Source organism: Protomyctophum parallelum (genome assembly GCF_964188405.1).
Source record: "Protomyctophum parallelum genome assembly, chromosome: 20".
Taxonomy (NCBI): Eukaryota; Metazoa; Chordata; class Actinopteri; order Myctophiformes; family Myctophidae; genus Protomyctophum; species Protomyctophum parallelum.
The window spans coordinates 29,233,198-29,254,578 of record NC_139718.1 but is presented as its reverse complement, the minus strand read 5'-3'; the positions used below and the strand labels follow the sequence as shown (position 1 = coordinate 29,254,578).

At 42.3% G+C, this 21,381-nt stretch overlaps 1 protein-coding gene across 1 annotated transcript; it reads left to right on the top strand.

Annotated features, from left to right (window-relative positions):
• The first annotated feature begins 1,323 nt into the window (after window positions 1-1,323).
• On the top strand, window positions 1,324-20,827 carry LOC310877990 (papilin-like). The gene is made up of 18 exons (XM_083792030.1): window positions 1,324-1,393; window positions 2,141-2,244; window positions 4,887-4,947; window positions 5,332-5,434; window positions 7,787-7,917; window positions 9,023-9,146; window positions 9,369-9,449; window positions 9,642-9,814; window positions 10,188-10,311; window positions 10,616-10,742; window positions 13,611-13,815; window positions 14,043-14,219; window positions 14,502-14,652; window positions 15,368-15,448; window positions 17,040-17,253; window positions 17,719-17,797; window positions 18,234-18,360; window positions 19,624-20,827. The coding sequence occupies exons 1-18, from the start codon at window positions 1,337-1,339 to the stop codon at window positions 20,124-20,126; spliced, it is 2,622 nt and encodes an 873-aa protein (XP_083648156.1). The 5' UTR covers window positions 1,324-1,336; the 3' UTR covers window positions 20,127-20,827.
• The last annotated feature ends 554 nt before the right edge of the window (window positions 20,828-21,381 follow it).

Below are 21,381 nucleotides of genomic sequence, written 5' to 3'. Positions count from 1 at the left end.
TACCAGTGCTCTATCCTTCTAATCTAGACAGCTCCCTGGCATGTAAAACTTTGCGGTGTCTTTGTACCAAGGATATACAATACAGGGCAATGGTTCCCTGGGAACTAACATTTGCTCTCTATTATAAATCACTAGTAAAGCTATATAACAAATGAGAGAGAGAGAGAGAGAGAGAGAGAGAGAGAGAGAGAGAGAGAGATCGGGGAAATAGAAGGGTAGAGAGAGGGTATAACATGTGACACATTTTGAATCTTAAGGTTAAGTGGAACCTGCAAATGCAATTATGTGGAATGTGGTATATGCACGTTAACTGGTTAAAATCCTGAGTGTCTATTTAACTCACCCAGAGTGACCCGATAACAATAGCGAGTCCCTGGTTCGATTCCTAGCCGGCCAGACCTTTTGCACGGTCCTACGCTCTCTGTGTTTCCTGTCTCTCTCTCTGTGTTTCCTGTCTCTCTCTCTGTGTTTCCTGTCTCTCTCTCTCTCTCTCTACACTCAACTATCTGAAATAAAGCATAACAGAATTCTAAAGAATAAATCTACCCTTCCTCACAAAAAACCTATATAGGCCTACTTCATTGAAAGGGGTCCCCAGGACTCTCAGTCCAGGGGACCAACTCATTTTTCTACACTAAATGTCTTTGCTTAAATGGCCGATCTACAATTTCACAAAATTGGCTATTTTTGCTAAATGTCCACACCAGAATAGTGACACTAGGTATCATGTGGTTAAATGAATACTCAGGATTTTGGATTGCACTTGGAAAATGGGGTAATGTCATATTTTTGCCCCCGGGTGTCCCTTTGATTCCTGTCAACAGAGTTGTTGTCCTGGCATGCATTCTGAAAGGTTGCCTAATGTATAAGAACCTATATTAGTCATCTTTTTTTTTCTTCTTTTTTTTAAAACCCAGTTTGTAACCCAGTTTTTCTTTTTCACCCAGTGCCAATTATCTAATGTAATCCTGGGCGCTACACTTCCTCTGCCAACCTGGGGGTGCAGCGGACTGACCTCATGCCCCCTTCTATGCATGAGGAGTCCAAGCTGCTTCTTTTCACCTGACAGAGGGGAATTTCCCTGGCCGGACATAGCGCGTGGAAGGGACACGTTATTCCGACCAGTTCCTTTCCCCTCCATCAGGCGCCCCGGCTGGCCAGGGGGAGGTAGAGACCAGGATTACGGCATGTTTTTGTGAGGGTATCTACCCTAGGGGACACGGGGAGAACATGCAAACTCCACACAGAAAGGCCCTATCGCCAACCCCCGCCTCGGGTATACAGTATATTAGTCATCATGACTAACTGTTGCTGTTTCGTTTCTTTCCAGTGAACAATGAAGATGCTGGCGCCTCTGGCTGTCCTTCAGCTGTTCTTGGTTCCAGCTCTTATGGTAAATATCCCTTCAGTCTGAATGAATGCATCAGAGTACAGTACATGGATGCTGGGAAAATGTGTACAGAACTCAAAAACCCCAGGTACACAGTAGTAAAGTTCTCAGTGTTAATTGATCTATTTGTAACTCTTGAGAGTGTACAAATGTATTGTACACTCTCAGTTAAATCAACACTGAGGATTTGACTGTGTAGTGGATTCTTGGCTGATGATGTAAAGATGTACCTCTCCCTCTCTTTCTTTGTTTTTCTTTCACTAAGTCTCTCCCTCTCTCTGTCATTTTACTCACTTGCTTTCTTTCTGTCAAGGTTAAAATGAGTTAACCTTAACCCTTTCCCGGTCCATTTTGAGTCAATTTGTGTCTGTGGCAAAGACTTGATCTTGTCCATGGCAAATTTTAGATTTTCTGTTTTACACATCATTATAATCATAATGTTCTTATTTTGATCATAAGACCCAATTACTGAATGCCAAGAGTGCAGGTTTTCTTCAAAATATGTATGACACTTATTTGCTACAAGACAAGACAAGACATTAGGAGTCCAACTAGTACACTAGTGGTTCCCCAATGTTTTATTTTCACAAATCGAACCAAATGGACCCGTAAGCTAGCATGGCGATGACCCCTGCACAAAACATAATACAGCTGGCTCACCCTTATTAGTCATTAGTGTTTGTTCTTAGAATATGTTGGAGCTTGAAGTGTAATCTCTTTTTATTTAACTCTAAAATATTTGTCTATCAGGTACCCAATGGAGACTACTGGGAGGCGTGGGGTCCATATGGAGAGTGCAGTCGAAGCTGTGGCAGTGGTGTGACTGTGAGGACAAGGCGCTGCGTCACTGTGAGGTAAGACAATGTTTGTTTACTTCTGCTTTGATATCCCCATGTACTGTACTATATTCATGTACTTATATCCCCATATATATACTGTATATTCATGCTCATAACCCCATGTATACTGTATACTATTCATGTAGGCCTACTTACACGTTGAAACGCACGTGCCAAAGCTCATCCACAGGCATGTGAACACTCAAATATGCCATGCACGCACGCACGCACGCGCGCGTGCGCACGCACGCATGTGCTATTGTGAGGTTCATGAGTACACAGACATCTTCGAAGAATGCAGCTAATTGAGAGGTTCAGAAGTAGATTGTGTGTGTTCTTGGCAGTGAAAAGGTTCACAGGAAGTGGGCTTGTCTTACATCCAGAACTGATTACTGGGAGTGGTTGTTTAGCATGAAAAGGACTCATCTGAGCTGGGCGTTGACTACTAAAGGGGATGGGTTGAAGGTTTGGTTTGGACAGGTTAGAAATCTTAAAGGCAAAGGCTGTGAAGGAATTGTTGAACCAAAATCTGATGTTCTATGTATTTCTTTATCACACGCTATAGTATATGACATGTTCAATATAACCCGGCAGTGTTATGTTTGCCTTAATTGCCTTGACATTCCAGAGCATCTAAAAAATAAATAGGATAGAGTGAAGACCAGGTTGTCCTGTGCCAGCTCAAATAGTAAGCGCTCTGTTCATAAATCATATTGCTGGAATCCAGGTGGCATGTTCCCTCTTGCAATTGCATGAAGTGATATGCATTTATGAGGCAGAAAATTGTGAACCTCTCCTCTGCACCACTCTTCCCCAAGATGTAATAACTCCTCCAAAGCCACTCACACACACACACACACGCACGCACGCACGCACGCACACACACACACACACACACACACACACACACACACACACACACACACACACACACACACACACACAGTCTCATAAACATAAATATATTGTATACATTTTGAGCAGGTAATTCCGCAACTGATATCGATATGGACTATAGTATGACTATGTACATATATTTTAATCCAACTTTATTTTATAGTGCACATTTAAAAACAACAGAGTTGACCAAAGTGCCTTATCTGTTGCCATACCTTTAAGATTTTGAGAAAATCTAAACCTAGTTATAACAGCCATATACAAAAAAACAATTGAAATCAATCCACTATCTTAGTACTTTGGACTAACTACTTCTATTTTGAAATAAAGTGTGACAATGTGCCTCTTAATCATATGTTATGAGAATATGGGTTATTTCCACTGGAAGGAGGGACTGCAAACATGCTCAAGCACAGTTCGTCTGATAGTTCAGAACTTGGTATGTACTTGGAGGCGATACAGTATGCGTTCTTTCCGACAGCACAACTTAAGAACAAGGACAACCTATTGTTGTGCATAGTTGAGCCATATCGCCATTTGCCTCAGTGTATATTATTACAATATATTACCTAAATGACATTTACATACACAATACTCATACTCATTTTTAAGAAGCACTGTATTGTGGCATAGTTCACTTTTATTTGAGGTGTCTGGAAGTGTGTTTATTAATTTGAAGGCCTAATATTATGAAAATACCATTTATTAAACATTAGGGAAGATAAAAGTCCTTAATCCTTGTAATCCTCGTAAACAATCCTATAAATATGATCCCACTACACTACAGTATTCCAGCTGGCACTGTTTCTGACATGCCCAATTAGTCATTCAGTTAGTCACTCACTCACTCAGGAACTGAGGTTATTTTCCGATAAACCTGAGTAAGAATGAGAGTGGGAATGGAGCCTGGTCTGGTCTGTGTTTAGTTTTGTCTGGCTGATTAGTCATAAGACGCACCTGTGCATCCTGTCATTAGAGCTTTAGATAGAGCTTTACATGTTAATAATGCAGCAACTAGAAGATCATTTGGCAGATGCATGCTTTACATGAGTTAAACACAGATAATGCGCATTGCCTACCTCCAGCGGAAAACAAAGCAGTGATTTCTCACCTTGAGCTCCAGTTTAATGCAATGAATTCTAGGACAATTTTGCAAATCATGGGTCCTCCATCGCTGTCATTCGTTCTTACAAATACAATAGGAAACACACACTTGTCACTTACCAATGGAGAATATCTGATATATTTAGAAACCTTTTCATTACACATGCACTCGATTCAATAATAAAAGTTAACTATTGCTCTGAAGTGTAACATTTGCAAAAGCACTACAGTAGAGCTCAGCATGATGAGTGCACCGCTCTGTTTCACAGCCTATTTCAACACAAAGTTACTTACTAATCTGATTATACATGCCATGTACATCAATGTGAATGATATTACTATGATTTGTTGGTGCAAAAGGCGTAACACGCAGTCTGGCCACATACATTTATTACTTAGTACAAAAGACACTTTATTACAGTTAAAAACAGTTAAATGCATTATGTTTAAAAAAACAAATGCAGCCTTACTGTACAACATGTCTGCAATTCTGAACAGTATAATGGAACCAAATGGGTAAGGGTGGGTCCATTTGTTATGGGGGGCTGTGGCCTAAATAGAGAACCACTGGTGTAATGACTGTTTTGACATGTTTTAGTTTTTGTATCAGCAGGCTGAGTGGAATGTGCAATTGTTAATTGTCATTCTCATAATAGGACTGATGGAGGTCACAACTGTGTGGGACCAGAGAAGTCATACCGCTCCTGCAACATCCAGGTGAATAACATGACTCAATAATTATTAATTCACCAATGAATTAATTCATTATTAATTAATTATTATTTTTGTTTTCTACTCGTTTATATGATGTTTTAGCATGGTATTGTATATTTGTCTATCGTGAAATCAATGTTTTGATGTATTGAGTACAAAAGGACACCAATGGAAACAAGCCGTAGGCTTTCTTGGATAAATCAGTAGGATTTCTTGGATAAATCATTTTAGCAGACCTTGTACTGTATTGTGCAACCCTGTGCTTGTCCATGAAAACTGTTAACAAAGTATTCAATCAATCAATCAATCAATGATGTCATCATAAAGACTTAAACTACCCTCTTCAGTGGTTTTTTGCGCCTCCATTATGTGTTTGTTTCCACACAGGACTGTCCAGAGGGATCTAGAGATTTCAGAGAAGAGCAGTGCTCCCAGTTTGATGGAACTGACTTCCAGGGAAAACGCTACAAGTGGCTCCCATACTATGGAGGTGAGTAACTAAACAGGAGGGAATGGGACTGATAATTCTGAGTATGGGTCGGAGTATAAACCGGAATTCATATACGTACATACTCCACGCAGGCACTTATAGGTTGTGTGGTTTATAGTACTGTTTGTTTACTGTGTAGGTCAGGTAAGCGCTGACCTATGCCAATAAGCACAGTCCATTTTATTGTGTACAATAAAGTATTTTATTTTAAGGGAAATTAACAAAGAGGGTAAGGGGCACAGTGGCACAGTTGGTAGTGCTGTCGCCTCACAGCTAGAAGGTCCTGGGTTCGATTCCCACTCGGAACGCTGTGGGTGCTGGCGGCGTGTTTCCTCCTCCGCGTCATCAGTGCCCATACCCGAGGCGGGGTTGGCGAAAGGGCCTTTCTGTGTGGAGTTTCCATGTTCTCCCCTAGGGTACTGTAGGTACCCTCACAAAAACATGCAGTAATCCTGGTCACTAAACTGCCTCCCCCTGGCCAGCCGGGGCGCCTGATGGAGGGGAAAGGAACTCCCCCTGTCAGGTGTAAAGGAGCAACTTGGACACTCAGGCATGAAGAAAGCATGAGTTCATGTCCGTTGCTCTCCCCATGTCCCTCATATATGGGGACTAGGTTGGCGGAGGGTGTGTAGAGCCCAGGATCACATTAGATAATTGACACAGGGGTGAAAAATGGGTTACAAAATCGTGGGATAAAAAGTTAAGTTAAAAAACAAACAAAAAACAAAGAGGGTAAGGCATCCAAAGTACAAAGTTATTCCTCGTTCGGGAGGTTTCCAGTAAAGAAAGGATTTGTAGAGGTGATGTCCTATATGTTGCCTGAAAGAGAGGGCTAACATTCCATAAAAAAAGTCAGAAAACCATAACATCTGACAAAGGTGGAGTGTTTAACCTCTCCCAGGAGAGTGAGTGTATCTTTGCGAGGAGCGCTTCAACTTGTATAGCCCAAGGCTGAACCCATGTGTCAGCGCTTCCTAATCAGACACAGATGCCATCACTTGATTAAGCAGGTGAACAGGTACGAACGCCGAACGGGTTCAATCAGACGGCCACGGACTAGCCACTGTCCGTGGTGCTGAACTCTCTCCGCAGAGAAAACCAGCTCTCCTTAAAGACGGCGCCTGTCGAAATGGGCCCAAAATGACACTCCACAGTCAATAGATTTTTAAAGTGGAAAATACATTATGCCAGTGATAGTCCAATAATAGCAGGTTTCTCGGACGTTGGTGGGTGTGTATTTAGTTTGCACCTCACAGAAGTGGTCAGGGGCCAATTCAGTCGGTGTCTAAAGTCAGTCAAATTCAAGTAAAATCAAGCCAATATAGTTTAATGTTTGTCTTTAGTTCAATGTTTGTTTTGTAAACGCCATTGACAATGAAGGGAAAACTTACGTCATAATGTGCCTCATTACGTCATATTGTCTCTTTATTGTTAATGGCGTTTAATGTTTGCGCTGGCACCTGGGGAAACAAAGAAATGTTTCGTCATGATGGGCAAGTCCAATATATCTAGTGTATATTGTTATAATTATGTTTTTTTTTTGCAATAGTGTGTAGTTATGTTTTATCAGTAAGATTTTTGTTTGATCCATACTTTGGATCAGAAGGTGGCGGTAATGCACCAAAAAGCTGGATGCCAACTGCCATTAAACAAAAAGAAGCACTCAGTTTTTAGTTAGTGATAGGACATGGTGGTGCTGCCTGCTGCCACTATGCCATTTTTGCTGCTGATGCCATTTTCAAATTCCTGTAAAACGTTGGTGAATAAAGCAAAGAGCACCGAAGTCTGACGTCACTTTCAGTAGAGGGCGTCAGTCCCCAGGTTCATGTATTTGTTTAGTTGCATTGAAATCACCATAGGAGGAGTTTTAGATTGATTCATATAAGAACTGTGTTTGAAAAATAAACATGTCATCCCGGCCGCTTCACTCACATGGATATGAAGAATCAACTGACTGAGAGAAAACGCTAATGTTACTGCTGCTGAATTAGTTAGATTTTCGCTAGAAGCAGACTGTATCATATATGAGTGACTGACTGTTGCAAACGATACAGAGACACCTCCCTGACAATAACGCCGAGACAGCTTGTTTATTTTTGGACCACAACGCTTATAGTAGACGATATTAAGATCACCCCATGTTATTCTCCATAGAGAAACTACTTCCGTGAACCAGGGGAATCGTCGGGATGAGCGAGTTACGTCAGGACTTCGGCGCTCTATATGGTTACACTTTACCTCCTGACTCTGTGCTGATTTCCAGCTGCTTATTGGGCCAACCTAACAATGTATTTGGGCGATTGATTATTTGAGAATTCAAAATAAATGAAGATATGTCTCTAACCCTTACAGCTGACAACCCATGTGAGCTTAACTGCATACCCAGAGGAGAAAACTTCTTCTACCGCCACCGCAGCGCTGTGGCCGATGGTACACCCTGCCATCCTGGACGGAAGGATGTCTGTGTGGATGGCGTCTGCAAGGTAGGCACGTGGGATGAGATACAGATGAGATACTGTGGACGGGCTGACATGTGATATTTACATGGGACTGGATGGGGACAATATCCATTTACTGCTATCATTTATTGAAAAACTAGGACCTAATTCACGCCAGCATTTTTTCCAGTTGAGCTCTTATTTTGAAAAGCCACATTTTCACTCGACCGGAAGTGGATTAGCCCTGTGTGTGTATGTGTGTGTGTGTGTGTGTGTGTGTGTGTGTGTGTGTGTGTGTGTGTGTGTGTGTGTGTGTGTGTGTGTGTGTGTGTGTGTGTGTGTGCTTTTGGTTGTGTTTCTGTTCAGAGCTAATCTTACAAACCGCTTGACCATTTGTTTTCACATATTTAACAAAATATATATTTAAACTTTATTCCTATAATGCAAGTCAAGGGGGCTCAAAATTTGACCTGTCATGGAGTCGAGATACACATGATTCAATTATTTTGTCTTTGTACACAGCAGTGCTTGAATTCCTTTCATGAATTGTCAAATAATACACTAGTATTAACCAGAATAAACCCAGTGAATAGGATTTACCAGCAGGATAAAAGTGTGTGGCATATCAAAATCAAGCTCTTTTCCATTGGCCAAACACATTCAGTTCTCACATAATTATCGCAGCAAACCTTTTGTAGTTTTCAATGCCTCAGTCATTTAAACTCCAACATAATGTTGTTTTCAGCAATGTTTTGTCTGGCTACAGTCCAAATGACAATTTATATTTTTTCTTGAATCCTCGTAACCTTTGTTAGAAAATACCTTAACCTCCGGTGTCATGTTTTTTGTTACCTAGTTTTCAGATTGCTCCAAATCAAAACACATTCCATTTCCCCAGATCATCCATGCTCACAAATAAAACCTTTCTAAATCCAGATTTATACAGGCCTGGATCCTAATCTTGCTTGTCTGCCTTTTGAATGCATTGCATAGCAAATATTGTCTTTGCACTTACCAATTCTTATTGTGTTTGTGTTTACACATGTTTGCCTGTCTACCACCTTAGATAGCCTTTTGGTAAGATTTGGTAATATTTCCACCCTTTTAAGCCTTCCTCTTAATGCTTGTTCTCCCGTTTCCTTGACCTCAGCGTCTGGGATGTGACAACATGTTGGAGTCAAACCAGCAGGAGGACCCCTGCCTGCAGTGTGGGGGCAATGGCCAATCTTGTTCTCTTGTCAAGAACACTTTCTCCCTGCGTACGCTGCCTACAGGTACACACTACACAGACATGACTATTTTTTCTCTTTTTCTGTTCTTATCTATAATTTCTGGTAGATTAATTGCTTTGCACTGAACTACCAAAATTGAACAATATTTATTATTATTATTATTATTATTACCATTATTACAAACTTGACTCACAGCTAGACTATTAGAAGATCGATTTGGACTGTTTTATGAAACACCTAAAAATGATCTCTTCTATATCCCAGGCTACAACCAGGTGTTCATCATCCCTGTTGGAGCCACCTCCATTAGCATCAGGGAAACGGTTCCCACACGCAACTACCTGGGTGAGTCCTTGCAAGACCTGACAACATAACACATTATGAGAGAATGATTCAATTCTCTGGTCTGTAGAGGGACCTCCCCTTGAGAGCAACTGTTTATTATACAAAACACATGTGATTATAAAATTACCGTATAGTTCTACTGCATACCAGAAAGATTAGACATTAGTTAATCTAATGACAATGTCTCTTTAGCTATCAAGAATCTGCGTGGCGAGTACTACCTGAATGGTCACTGGGTAATTGAGTTTTCACGGGCCACACCTGTCGCTGGCACAATGCTGTACTACCAGCGTGGCCCTGAGGGTGACAACACCCCTGAGACCATCATTGGTCGTGGTCCCACCACCGAACCCCTTGTCATTGAGGTAAGACATGTATGACTGTGTGTTTTGAATGCCCGCTTTTACCCTGCTGTTATTTTATTTGTCTTGTTTTATTATCTTCATAATTCTTCATAAACATGCAGTTATTATAAAGGACTTCACACTGTGAGTGCACTCAGTGCAGTTCTGTTCTCTAATTGTGACCTGTATCAATACTATGTAATTGAATTGAACTAACTATAACTGTCACTGAAAGAAAGATATTTGGTTCAACATCTGCCAACACTTACCTGCATGATATCATATTACCGGTAATTAAAAACCTGTTATAGTGAGTGATACCTATATGGCGATGACCCAAAACAATTCAATATACCAGAGTGTGATGACTGATGACATGTCTCTGTCCTGTTAGCTGATCAGCCAGGAGCCTAACGAGGGTGTGGAGTATGAATACTACCTGCCTGTTGGACGCTCGAGACAGGGATACTACTGGAGCTTTGGCTCCTGGACTGCCTGCAGCAAGGAGTGTGGATCAGGTCAGAGTTGTGGAGGAAACGTTGGCTGACAAGAAAACATTAAATGACTCACAGTAGCACACACAAAAGATACTCCAATGACTGTTTTGCTCTAAAATGCTAGCTCGTTTCTAAAAAGTTTATTATAATTTAATTTACATGTGATTATAATGTGATTATAACACATTATAATGTGTCCATTAGAGGATATAACATTTATGCACTGTTATTTACGGTTTGTATAATATAGTGTTCCGTCAACTGAAATTACAACCTGGCCTCTTCCTTGTTTTACTGACTCAAACCTCTGCCTGTCCTCCATCAGGCTACCAGTCTCGCCTGGTGTTCTGTGCCATTGATAATGAGGCCTACCCTGACTACCTCTGTGCTGCTCTGCCACGACCCGCCAACAACCGCACCTGCAACCCTCATCTGTGCCCAACAACTCAAAGGTGAGACAGGAAGTCCTTCACAGATCATGAGTTGATTAGGAGTGGGTTTTCTAAACACATGATGTGGAGACCTGGTTCATCTTTGTTCAGCAGCTGTAAGGGAAATGAAAACCATTGGAAGTAAATTTAACACCCAGTCTTTTATATAATGTGTCAAATTGTAAAAGTTGTGTGACAACATGTGTTTAACATGTGTGACAAAAACACATAATCACTCACTCACTGTTCTGACTGCTATTGTTTGGGTGGAAACCCAGACTTGTGTAGTTAAAGTGTATCAAATTAAGTTTTCGGGATTCTACAACACCTTTATTTATACTTGGAAGTACAATTGATTGCAAGTCCTCATTTCCAATGTAGCCAAGGTTACAATATACATGCATAGTACAATCAATACATCCAAAACACAATACATTAAAATGTGTTCTTGTGTTTGCATGTGTTCTAAGGTAGATGTTGCTCAGTGTAGTTCTCACCTTTGTTGGCGTGTTGTGACTGTCTAAAAAGGATGGCGTACCTGTATCCACCACAGTTGTGGAGGCCCTCAGAAAGACCCAGAACTTATATATTCAGGTAACACAGGGTTTGTGTAGTCTTAGTGAAATTGTGTGTCACCTCAAACACAGGGGGAGATCTATGAAACCATGTCATTTATTAAGCTAATAATAATTGATAATTGAACCTGGTTTTACTCAGGGAAACTTTGGAGCATGCATGCTCTTTATATTCATACATTCATGCCTTCTATTATAGTCTTCTATTATTGGAAGCTGAGCTACTCAAGGGCATGCATGTTGTTGATCAATTTCTGAAATCAGTCAATATCTAAGTCAATAACTTTAGCTCAAAGTTGCACATAGTCTTCCTCCTCGGATGTGTTTGACTTTAGCAGTTAGTGTCTGTGTTTTAGCATGAGAGTCTGTTCTTCCACATTGGGGTCAGGAGAACAACCGCTTGGGACAACTGTCCAGCTCAGAGATCCCTCTTTAAACTGTTTTGATGCCCTCGTTTTATGTTAGACACACTTAAGACATCTTCCCTGAGTCAGAAAGGGGCCACTTGACACCAGTTGCCTCAAAGGTTTCCCCGACTTTTCACCTCTAACCTCTGGCCCCGTCCTCTGATCACTGAGCTGGGCTGCTGTCTGACTGCTTTTGCAAACCAGTCAAGTCTATAAAGTGCTCTTGTCTGTGTCCATTAATGTAGTTGTCAATGTTAACTGCACACATGAGGTGTTTGTGGGTTAAGGGTTATGTAGCCTAGGGGCCTTGAGCTGTGTTGTTATGACCTCTTGTTACAGCCATTACAAGGATGGGAGATCTCAAGGTAAATTATGGCTGAACTATTATTTTGTTAATCAAAATGTACAAAAGGAGATGGGATGTGTACATACCAGAGTGCTGTGTGATGGGTGCTGCATGTGGAGATGACAGCATGTTTGGGGGAAAAGTTGTACGGAAAAGACAAAGTGGTTGTTGGGCAACCACTGGTCCTAAGTAGATCCACATTAAAGAAGCACCGGGTTGAATAAAAAGCCAGTTACAAGTGATTTCATAGACTCATATACGGCAATAGTGTATTGTAATTTAACTCTCTAGAATTGGCACTGACATTGATGTACTGTAAGACCAGAAAAAGCAATGAAATAGTTTTGTTCTGCTAATCATTATAATCGTTACAATCATGTATAATACCCATAATCACAGCATCTAGCAAAAACAATCAAGTTAATCATTTTATAGTTCTAATCTTGGCAGTGAAGTGTGGCAGCCATGAAAGGAGGCACCACCACCATCAGAGAGGCCTGGTAGTAAATAGCCGGGGCTCCAGTGACTCTGTGGTATTTCCTGGTCCTCCACTTTGATGCAGCGGCTGCTCAGAAATCTGAGACGCCTTTGAACCTCGAGTTGAGATCACTACACCCATAAGCCTGAGTTATACTTAGTTTCGTGCAGGTGTTGCACACAAAAAAATAGCCGATCTACAAGCTTACAACGCACTTATATGCGTTGTAAGCTTGTAGACAGACACCGGTATGCAACTATATAAATCAGGCATTATTAGTCCCCAGCTTAAAGATGTGGTTTAAAAATTATCTCAGATCGTTCTCTTCACACACATCCTTGTGATATGATGTATAATATATTAGTATATTAGTATTTAATTTGTAATAGTTGGAACTTGTTTGTCCTTATTTGTTGTTATTGTTGTCTGTTCTACAATATGTGTTTCTTCTAGAAAATAGTGTATGTTACTAACCAGGAATACAAACCATCTGCTACTCAGCTGGCTACTTGGCTACTTGGATGGGTGAATGTTGTAACTTGCTTGAGAACACATGTCTAGTTGGGCACAGTGGGTTGCATGTTACAACTGTTTGTTACAACAAACGGTTGTAATGTCACATTCATTATTTTCTTTGGAAAATAACTCATAGAGGATAGATACCAATTTACTGGATACTGGATAAACATGTGAAATTGGAAAGGATGACACAGAAATGTGCAGACAAATTTAAACATTCAGTATCAATAACAATATAAAATTGATGCTGATTAACGGGTAAATAAAAGGGCTTCTTGGGTGAAACCCACTTGAAAATGTATTTTCTGTTTATTAAATAGAGACTGTTATTGAACAAAGTGTATAGCAATGGTTAATATTCTGTGTAGAGCTTTAACCTTTCCACAAATATTTTAGTTGCATCACTTACGCTACCTTTAATTTAACTCCAAATCGATTTGTACAATCTTCGGCACTAAATTAGCAGGATTTTAACATCAAATCTTGGAATGAAACTCAACATTTTGCCAATGCCATGTTTGATCTGTCACCTAACTTCCACTTCATGGTGGTCATTCATCCCAGCTGGCAAACTGGCGAGTGGAACACCTGCTCTGTGACGTGTGGCGGAGGCTCCCAGCTGCGCAGCGTTCAGTGTGCCTCCCATGACACCTCGGGACCCCGTGTGGTGGAGGACGCCATTTGCGCTGCCTATTCACAGGCTCCTCCCACTCTGCAGACCTGCAACATGCAGAAATGTTTTGAGTACCGGGTCGCAAGGTGGACTGTGGTGAGTCAATGTGTTCTGATTTCAGCTTATCCTGCATACAATGAACCCTTCCAATGAACCGTGTACAACTGCACTGTAAAATCCAAGAGGAATAGTGACAAATGTAACCCGCAAGGCTGTGTTGTATTAAGCAGTGGTTCTCAAAGTGGGGTCCAGGGACCCTCAGGGGTCCTTGACATGCAAAAGTTTAAGAATCACTGGCATTAAGTGTAATTTAACCTGTGCAGTGCTCAGTGACCTGCGGAACAGGGGAGCAGACCAGGGAGGTTACCTGTATTGGTCCCGGGGGAATGAAACTGGAGGAGACTTCTTGCAGCAGCTTATTTCGCCCGGCTTCAATCCAGCCATGCGAGATGACTCCCTGCCCACCTCAAATCAGCTGGCAAGTTGGAGATTGGGGTTTGGTGAGTGAATATTATACTGTGCAAGTGTGCAATACACATCTGTGAAGAGACAACGATAAACCCACACAAAGTACATGATATAGACACACATTATAGATATTGATACATATAGCTGGATATAATATAAATAATTATTGACAGATTTACTGATGATTTTCTCAAACTCAAAGAGGAAGGTAGCACTCAGAAACCGTTTTGTTTATATTATGCCTTAGATTGAAACAGGCATTTCAGCTAACCAGCCTCCATCAGTGATGATTTTCCCTCCATCTTTCTGCACAGTGCTCTAAGAGCTGTGCCTCTGGTCTTCGGGAGCGTCAGGTGTTCTGCTCAGATAGAGACAGGAACCTGTATCCAGTGGAACTGTGCAACGCCAACCCCAAACCCTCTACAGTGGAGAGCTGTAACACCCAGTCCTGCCACAGCCCACAGGGTGAGGAGACATGGAATCATTTAGGATAAGATCAAACGGGAATAATCCCTTTGAGATTCTATAGCTTTCCTTTTGGGTGTTTGGCTAACCCTGAACTCTGCATTAAACCGAAGTGAAGTGAACTTTACTTAACACCCCGATCGCCCAGGACGAAGTTCACCGTCCTTTCAATTAGTAACACCCAGGACGAAGATTGATCAAAAAGACGGCGGTTATTGATATCAAAACCGATCGCATCTCTCCACAGCCTGGGAGCGCCTGTTGCGCAACAATCGATGTTGCACAACAGTGGGACGTCATCGAATATGTTCCCCCCCTGTTTAGCCAAAAATCTTAAAACGTTAATAACTCTCGATCTAAATCATAACGTCTAATTCTAAGCAAAGATCATGTATTAGACGGCCCACCGTGGTCCCGGCGCTAGTCGCGGTAGATTTAATCATACCTACCATTGTTGTCGTTTGGCTACATCTAGCTGCTACAGCCACAGCCAGGATAACATCCGGTCCGTCGGTAAAAGTGCTCCGCTACTATAAAACGCCGGGCACTATGATTTAATGTATTAAATAACCCCAGGCGATCGGGGTGTTAACTTAATTCAATTGCACAGAAATTCAGTGAACTCTACTGTGGTGGCCCTCACTGTGAACCTGCTGCAAGGTATTTAAAAGGCTGACCTATTTGACTAATTTTTGCATGTGTACTTTGTGTCCAGTGGTGCCTAGCATGCAGGACCCAAGAGGCCATGACAACACGCAGACAGGATTCCAGGCCTACGTTCCAGACCGTGCGACAGGTTGGCCTTTGATCTCAGCATCAGATTTATTATTATTTTATTATAATAATACACTTTATTCATACAGCACTTTTAAAAGCGCTACAAAGCACTTCACACAGTATTACTGTAAATATGAAAGGCAATATGAAAATTGAGCGAGAAACATAATATAGGAAGGATTACAAATATGAAAGAAATATAAAAGCATATGAGAATGCAAGAAAAATAAAAAAGCACATATAATGATACAAATGTGCACAGAAAACAAAAAAATTGCATAAATGGATATGAGAGTCCTTGAAACATAATAAAAGCAGCAAAACAGACCAATCATGTAGTAAAAGAAAGTCTATAAAGGTGTTTTGAGAAGATATTGAAAATACATCACTGGACTTGATAGCCTTATTTCCTTAAGCCCAAACCACACCAATGATTCGCCATGCAACTCCTTGCAACCAAACGGTTCTGAGTAGTTGCATGTTGCAAGGAGTTGCATTGGTGTGGACTGTGGAGTGTCCTTAAAACTGTTTTGTTGCAAGGAGTTGTGTCTAGTTGCATTGGTGTGTGGATCTATGCCTCTTTCATCTTCTAGGATTTTCGTCTTGTAACAAGACTCTAATTAAAGGCCTTAGAACACACCATTATACTGTAAACCTTATCAGATTGAGAGAATGGTTGTATTCCAACTCAGATGGCTGTGTATTCATTAATCCTCATGACATGACACTTCCTTGGTCTAGAATATAACCGTGCGAAGAATCTATGCCATGCATGCTATTATAATTATACAAATATTCTACTTAATAATAGTCTACCTAAAGCACTACGTTTAGTTTGTAACCAAAACGATCTCTTTTGAATCATTGGCAGGCCCTCCTTATGGCACCGCTGTCCCTCCCAACTGGTCCCCTGTCCTCACCCAGCCCACTGTCCCTAGCACTAATTATCCAAGGCTGATTGGCATGTTTTCAGGGGGGCCGTGGTCATTGTCAGCCTGATTAAAATATCTGCGAGGCACTGGAGTGTGATAGTGAGTGCCGGGCAGTGCTCTGGTGTTTCTGGCATGTACTGGGCGCTCTCCAGCATCGTAATGCACCAGTGGCCAGGAATTGAGAGGTTGCAAGTTTTTGTTGCGTGCTATGTCAGCCTCTTTGCTTGCATTTTGACACTGTAGTGGTGGTCTCGTTCTGCTTTGTGTCCCAATATTCTCTCATCATTCTTTCCCCTAATGAGATAGTTTAATAAAATGGAGAGGACATCTAAAAGGGAGGGAGGGAGGTGGCTGAACATGTCGTTAAGTGAGGCCATCACACAGTGTGGGCTCTGTGTCCCTAATGTACAGCTGTAAATACGGAAATATGCATGGTGTGTGTGTGTGTGTGTGTGAGAGAGAGAGAGAGAGAGAGAGAGAGAGAGAGAGAGAGAGAGAGAGAGAGAGAGAGAGAGAGAGAGAGAAAGAAAGAAAGAAAGAGGATATTCACAGACAGACAGACGCATGCATAGCATAGCATACAAAAGAAAAAAATAACTTTACGTTATTGACAGCTGACACTGACTGTGTTTAGTGTGTGAATTCAACCTGCTTATTCCTGCATGCCTTCCCTTTCAGGCCGCAGGCCAGAGACAGCAGATCCAACCGAAAGCAACACAGTCTACGACCCTCACAGCTCCGCCCCTATTCTCCACTGCAGCCAGTCCTATTATGGATGCTGCCTCGACGGACACACCGCTGCCAGGGGCCCAACGGGACAGGGCTGCTCACAGAGCCCAGTCCCCGGCCCTGCTCCTCATGTTCCTGCCCTGCCCTCCTGCGCAAACACCAGGTACCAAGCTTTCGAACCCTAACCTAACCCCTCATTACTCTGTGGCTCCCAGAGAGGGACATATTGAGAAAAATATGGGGTCTGTTGTAGACAGAGTGTCTCTCACGGGTGTGAGGTTTTTTATGCTCAAGTGACCACCTCCATAACCAGGGAATTCTTTCCTGTTATGTAATGTATGGAACACGATAATTACTACTCGGCGGCCAAGCCAAGAAATGTTGTGGCTCTGTCTAGTACAAACTGTTTTCATTGCTTATATCTATAAAGGAACACTGGTGTTCTTTTTTTACATTGCTTGTGAATGGTTGTGATTTACTTGTTGTGTAGGCCTATCTTGTTGTTGATCATTGTTTGGAATTTTGTTTCTATTCTGATGCTGGTCTCTTTGACAAAGTTTGTGTTGAACCTGACACCATGGTTAGATTAAGTAAATTTAGTCTGCTTCCTTCTCTACTGTGTGTTTAGATATGGCTGCTGTCAAGATGGCCTGACCACTGCCCAGGGTCTCAACATGGAGGGCTGTCAGGAGTACAGGGTCCCCACTGTAAGCAAACCTTGTTGATGAGGGACATATGGAAGTATAATGTCATGTACATGTAAATGTACACTAGTACAGATTAAATACCATATCAGCTTTATTGTCATATCACAGGTTTACAGGTGTATGGAAATGGGTGATTATTATTACACTTTTTTCAAGATGAATATCCATCATTTGTAGTTTTCAGGAAAGGGAGGAAGACTAGACATAGAAACTGGTCAAATAATCAGATTTTCTCATGGTCTAGTTACATACTGTATAACTTATATAGTAGCATATATAATAGCAGGTATGTGCAGTATAGGTATAGCAGCAGATGCAGCTGTAGAACAAGGTGCATCAATAGAACAGTAACAAATATAGGGCTAGGACTCTGTAGGACTCTTATGATGGCTGGCTCTCATCACCACCCTCTCCTCTGTCTCTGACATTCCCTCAGGCCGCTCCGTCCCTTCCCACTGAGAACGGAGTGGAGTGTCGCACCACCACCTACGGCTGCTGTTTCGACCGGACCACCCCTGCTGGAGGTGCCAATGGAGAGGGTTGCCCAGACCCCCCCAACCACAGTAAGATTTCAAATTGGAGTCACTCTTACTGAGCACAAGAAAACACGCACAGCCGAATAGTTAGGGTGCTTACCACGTGGGCGCAAAATTCCTTCTCTAATTCCGGCTGGCCGGACGGTTTGCCGTGTGTCATTCCCCTGCTTTTTTCTGTCTCTTTCTCACTGGCACAATCAAATTAAAGCAGAAATACATAAGCATAACTATAAGGATATTTGTGCAAAGGCGTATCAATGAGAATGCAGTGAACACTGGCAAGACATGGATATACACCGTCACAATGTAGTAGGTGGCTAGTGCACATGTACCACATGTATGGTGGATGGGGCAGTTGGTGACCGACCCTTGTCTTGTCTCGCACGTCTCCCTTCCCCTGGTTTCTTGTCTCTCTACACTGACCTGCTGAATAAAGCATTAAATGCCCAAAGGAAATCTTAAAGATCACAGATCTAAAAAAAAACCCTGGATAAGTCACTGGAAGTTGCTACAGGTAGGCGGCCATATTTAAGTTATTGTAGATCAGTGTTGAAAATGCATTGGTTTTGTTGAGCAATGGTCGTACACTGTCATCAAAGCATAACTCTGGTTTAAGTGCCTCACCCAGGGGTGGTTGTTGAGGGCAGGGATATTGCTTTATACACTTTGCCTGGCGATCTATGGGTATTCTCATTTTATGTTGTGACACTTGGAGCTGTGGTACTGTACTGTGTAATTTCTATAACAGTGAGTTTATGCAACCTAAGATTACATTTGGGACAGTATTTTTATTTTATTGTGGATACCCAAATTAGTTGAAGAGATTGCATGGTGCTAAACCCTCATGTATTTCCTCAGGCTATAGTTCAGTTCACATGCAAACTTTGGTCCCTGTTTTCCTTTAGTCTTGCTTGGCTCGAAGTTACAACAATGTGTAATCGTATGGTGCAATAACCATAGGTTTTGCAAGATGCATGCAAAATAAGAGAGCTGGTGCTAGATATCATTGGTTTGTACCAGTTGTCCTAGAATTGAATTATTATTACTTATTATTATATTTACTATACTAACTAAAGGTTCTGTTATTTTGTCTTTGTTGTGCTGCTTTCTGTTTTGTATGCTGTCTCTCTGTGAAGCCAAAGTCACAATCTGTGTAGTGTGTACTGTAAATAACTGCCTCTGCCCTGCTCTTGTTCTACGCATGTATGCAAAAAAAGAGTTGACAAAATGTTTAATGATTCAGTTAAGATGCAGAGATTTGATTGAATTTGTCTTGTTCTTGTCCCGCAGTTGAGCGCACTACCTGCTCCCTGCCCCGTGCTGCCGGTTCCTGCTCTGGCTGGACAACCCGTTACCATTATGACGTCATCACTGCCAAGTGTGTCCACTTCTGGTACGGGGGTTGCCATGGCAACAACAACAACTTCATGACTCGCGCCGAGTGCCATAGGGCGTGCCAGCCAGGCAGACCGGGCCAACAGGTCCCGGGACCTGTCGCTACCGGTGGAGGGGCCACTTCCAGGGGTTCTGGAGGCTCTGGGAGAGCCACAAGTGGAAGAACCACAGCTACTGGGTCTAGAGCAGAAGGATCCACTGCTGGAGGGTCCACAGCCGTGCAGCCCGCTGCTGGCCGTGACATGAGCAGGGTTTTCACCACACAAGGCGGCTCAAACCCCAGCGGACGGCAGGGCTCCAGTGCCGCCACCCACGCCCACCGGGCTAGGATCAGGATGCATGCCCGTAGGCCCGCCTCCTTTCCTGCTGTGCAGCACACGGGTCCAGCAGCCAGGTAAGATACTATCTGGACTTTGGGATCGAAGCCTAGTCATCTCTACCCCAACCCAACCCCCGTAACCTTCCTGCTGCCAGTGGCCTCCCGCTCTGGCCAGCTGCCATCATACTCCATCTGAAGGAACCTGCCGTTTTTCGGTCCTGGCCTCGCCCGAAGTCTGAGCAGGTCCAGGGTGTGCCGAAAGGAGCCCAAACTCACACGATCCAAAGACAAACCGTATGCACTCACCCACCCACACAATCTTTTGTAGTGTAATAATATACACATACAGTACTATGCATACATGTTCTTAGTTAGATGCACATTTTTTGGATGATTATTATAAAACCTTGCTTGCTCAGGCTTGTACTTTGCTTTGAGAAATACACCACTTGCTACACTGTCGCTATACACTACCCAATGCGCCACAGACTCTCGCCTAGCTCTCTCTCGCTCATGCCTACTGTACCTGAGCAGCCAATGCTTCACCTCCTGTTTAAAATCTCAGGAGAAGTCGAGGACTTCACAGCGACCTTAAATGGACACTTCTGCATTGTTTCTGGGACTCTCTGCTGTCTTCTCGTAGCTCACACCTTACGGTTGTGTCCGTCTTCTGGTGCCTGCTACCTCACTGCTGTGTCAGGCACCAGTTCTGTGTCTTGTATTGTTGTCACCTTTTGATGTCATCCGACTAAACAAATAAAAGGATCTGCTGTGATGCTCCATTCGTTCTAGTTTGTCTGTAGTCACTAAACTCCACGTTCACACCTTTATTATGTCCTGTTCCATGCTAGTTCCTTTCCTATGACAACACATTGCACTTCATTTTAGTAGATGTGGTATAGGACAACTTTTTGGGCAGCCTCAATTGGCAGTATTGCAGGAAAATATCCCTGGGAATTATTGCATTGATTACATGAGGAACCTGTTATTGTAATCAAATATTTGTTCTTAGTTCCTATTGTCTTTCATGCTACTGGGAAGGTTCCATATCTACATTGTCCAAACAGTTTCCTAGTGTTCCCGTAGACCACCCTTAGCTTAACACTTGGAGGTAGATTGAGTATGTGAATTTCCTTTTCTCTGGGTGGGTTGTACTGTCAGTGCATGTTCTTCATACAGCCCAAGGCTGTCTCTCTTTCTCAGCCCTCTACTGAAAGCCAGACTATGGCTGATCTTTATGCCTGCTTTGGTGATCATCACTAGCACTAGTACCAAGAGTAGAGCATAAAGTGACTTCTTTCTTTCTTTCTTTCTTTCTTTCTTTCTTTCTTTCT

Coding starts and splice junctions, on each gene's coding strand:
- LOC310877990 (XM_083792030.1), top strand. CDS start 1,337: ATGAAGATGCTGGCGCCTCTGGCTGTCCTTCAGCTGTTCTTGGTTCCA. Junction 4,948..5,331: donor ACCGCTCCTGCAACATCCAG/GTGAATAACATG, acceptor GTTTCCACACAG/GACTGTCCAGAGGGATCTAG. Junction 9,450..9,641: donor TCCCACACGCAACTACCTGG/GTGAGTCCTTGC, acceptor ATGTCTCTTTAG/CTATCAAGAATCTGCGTGGC.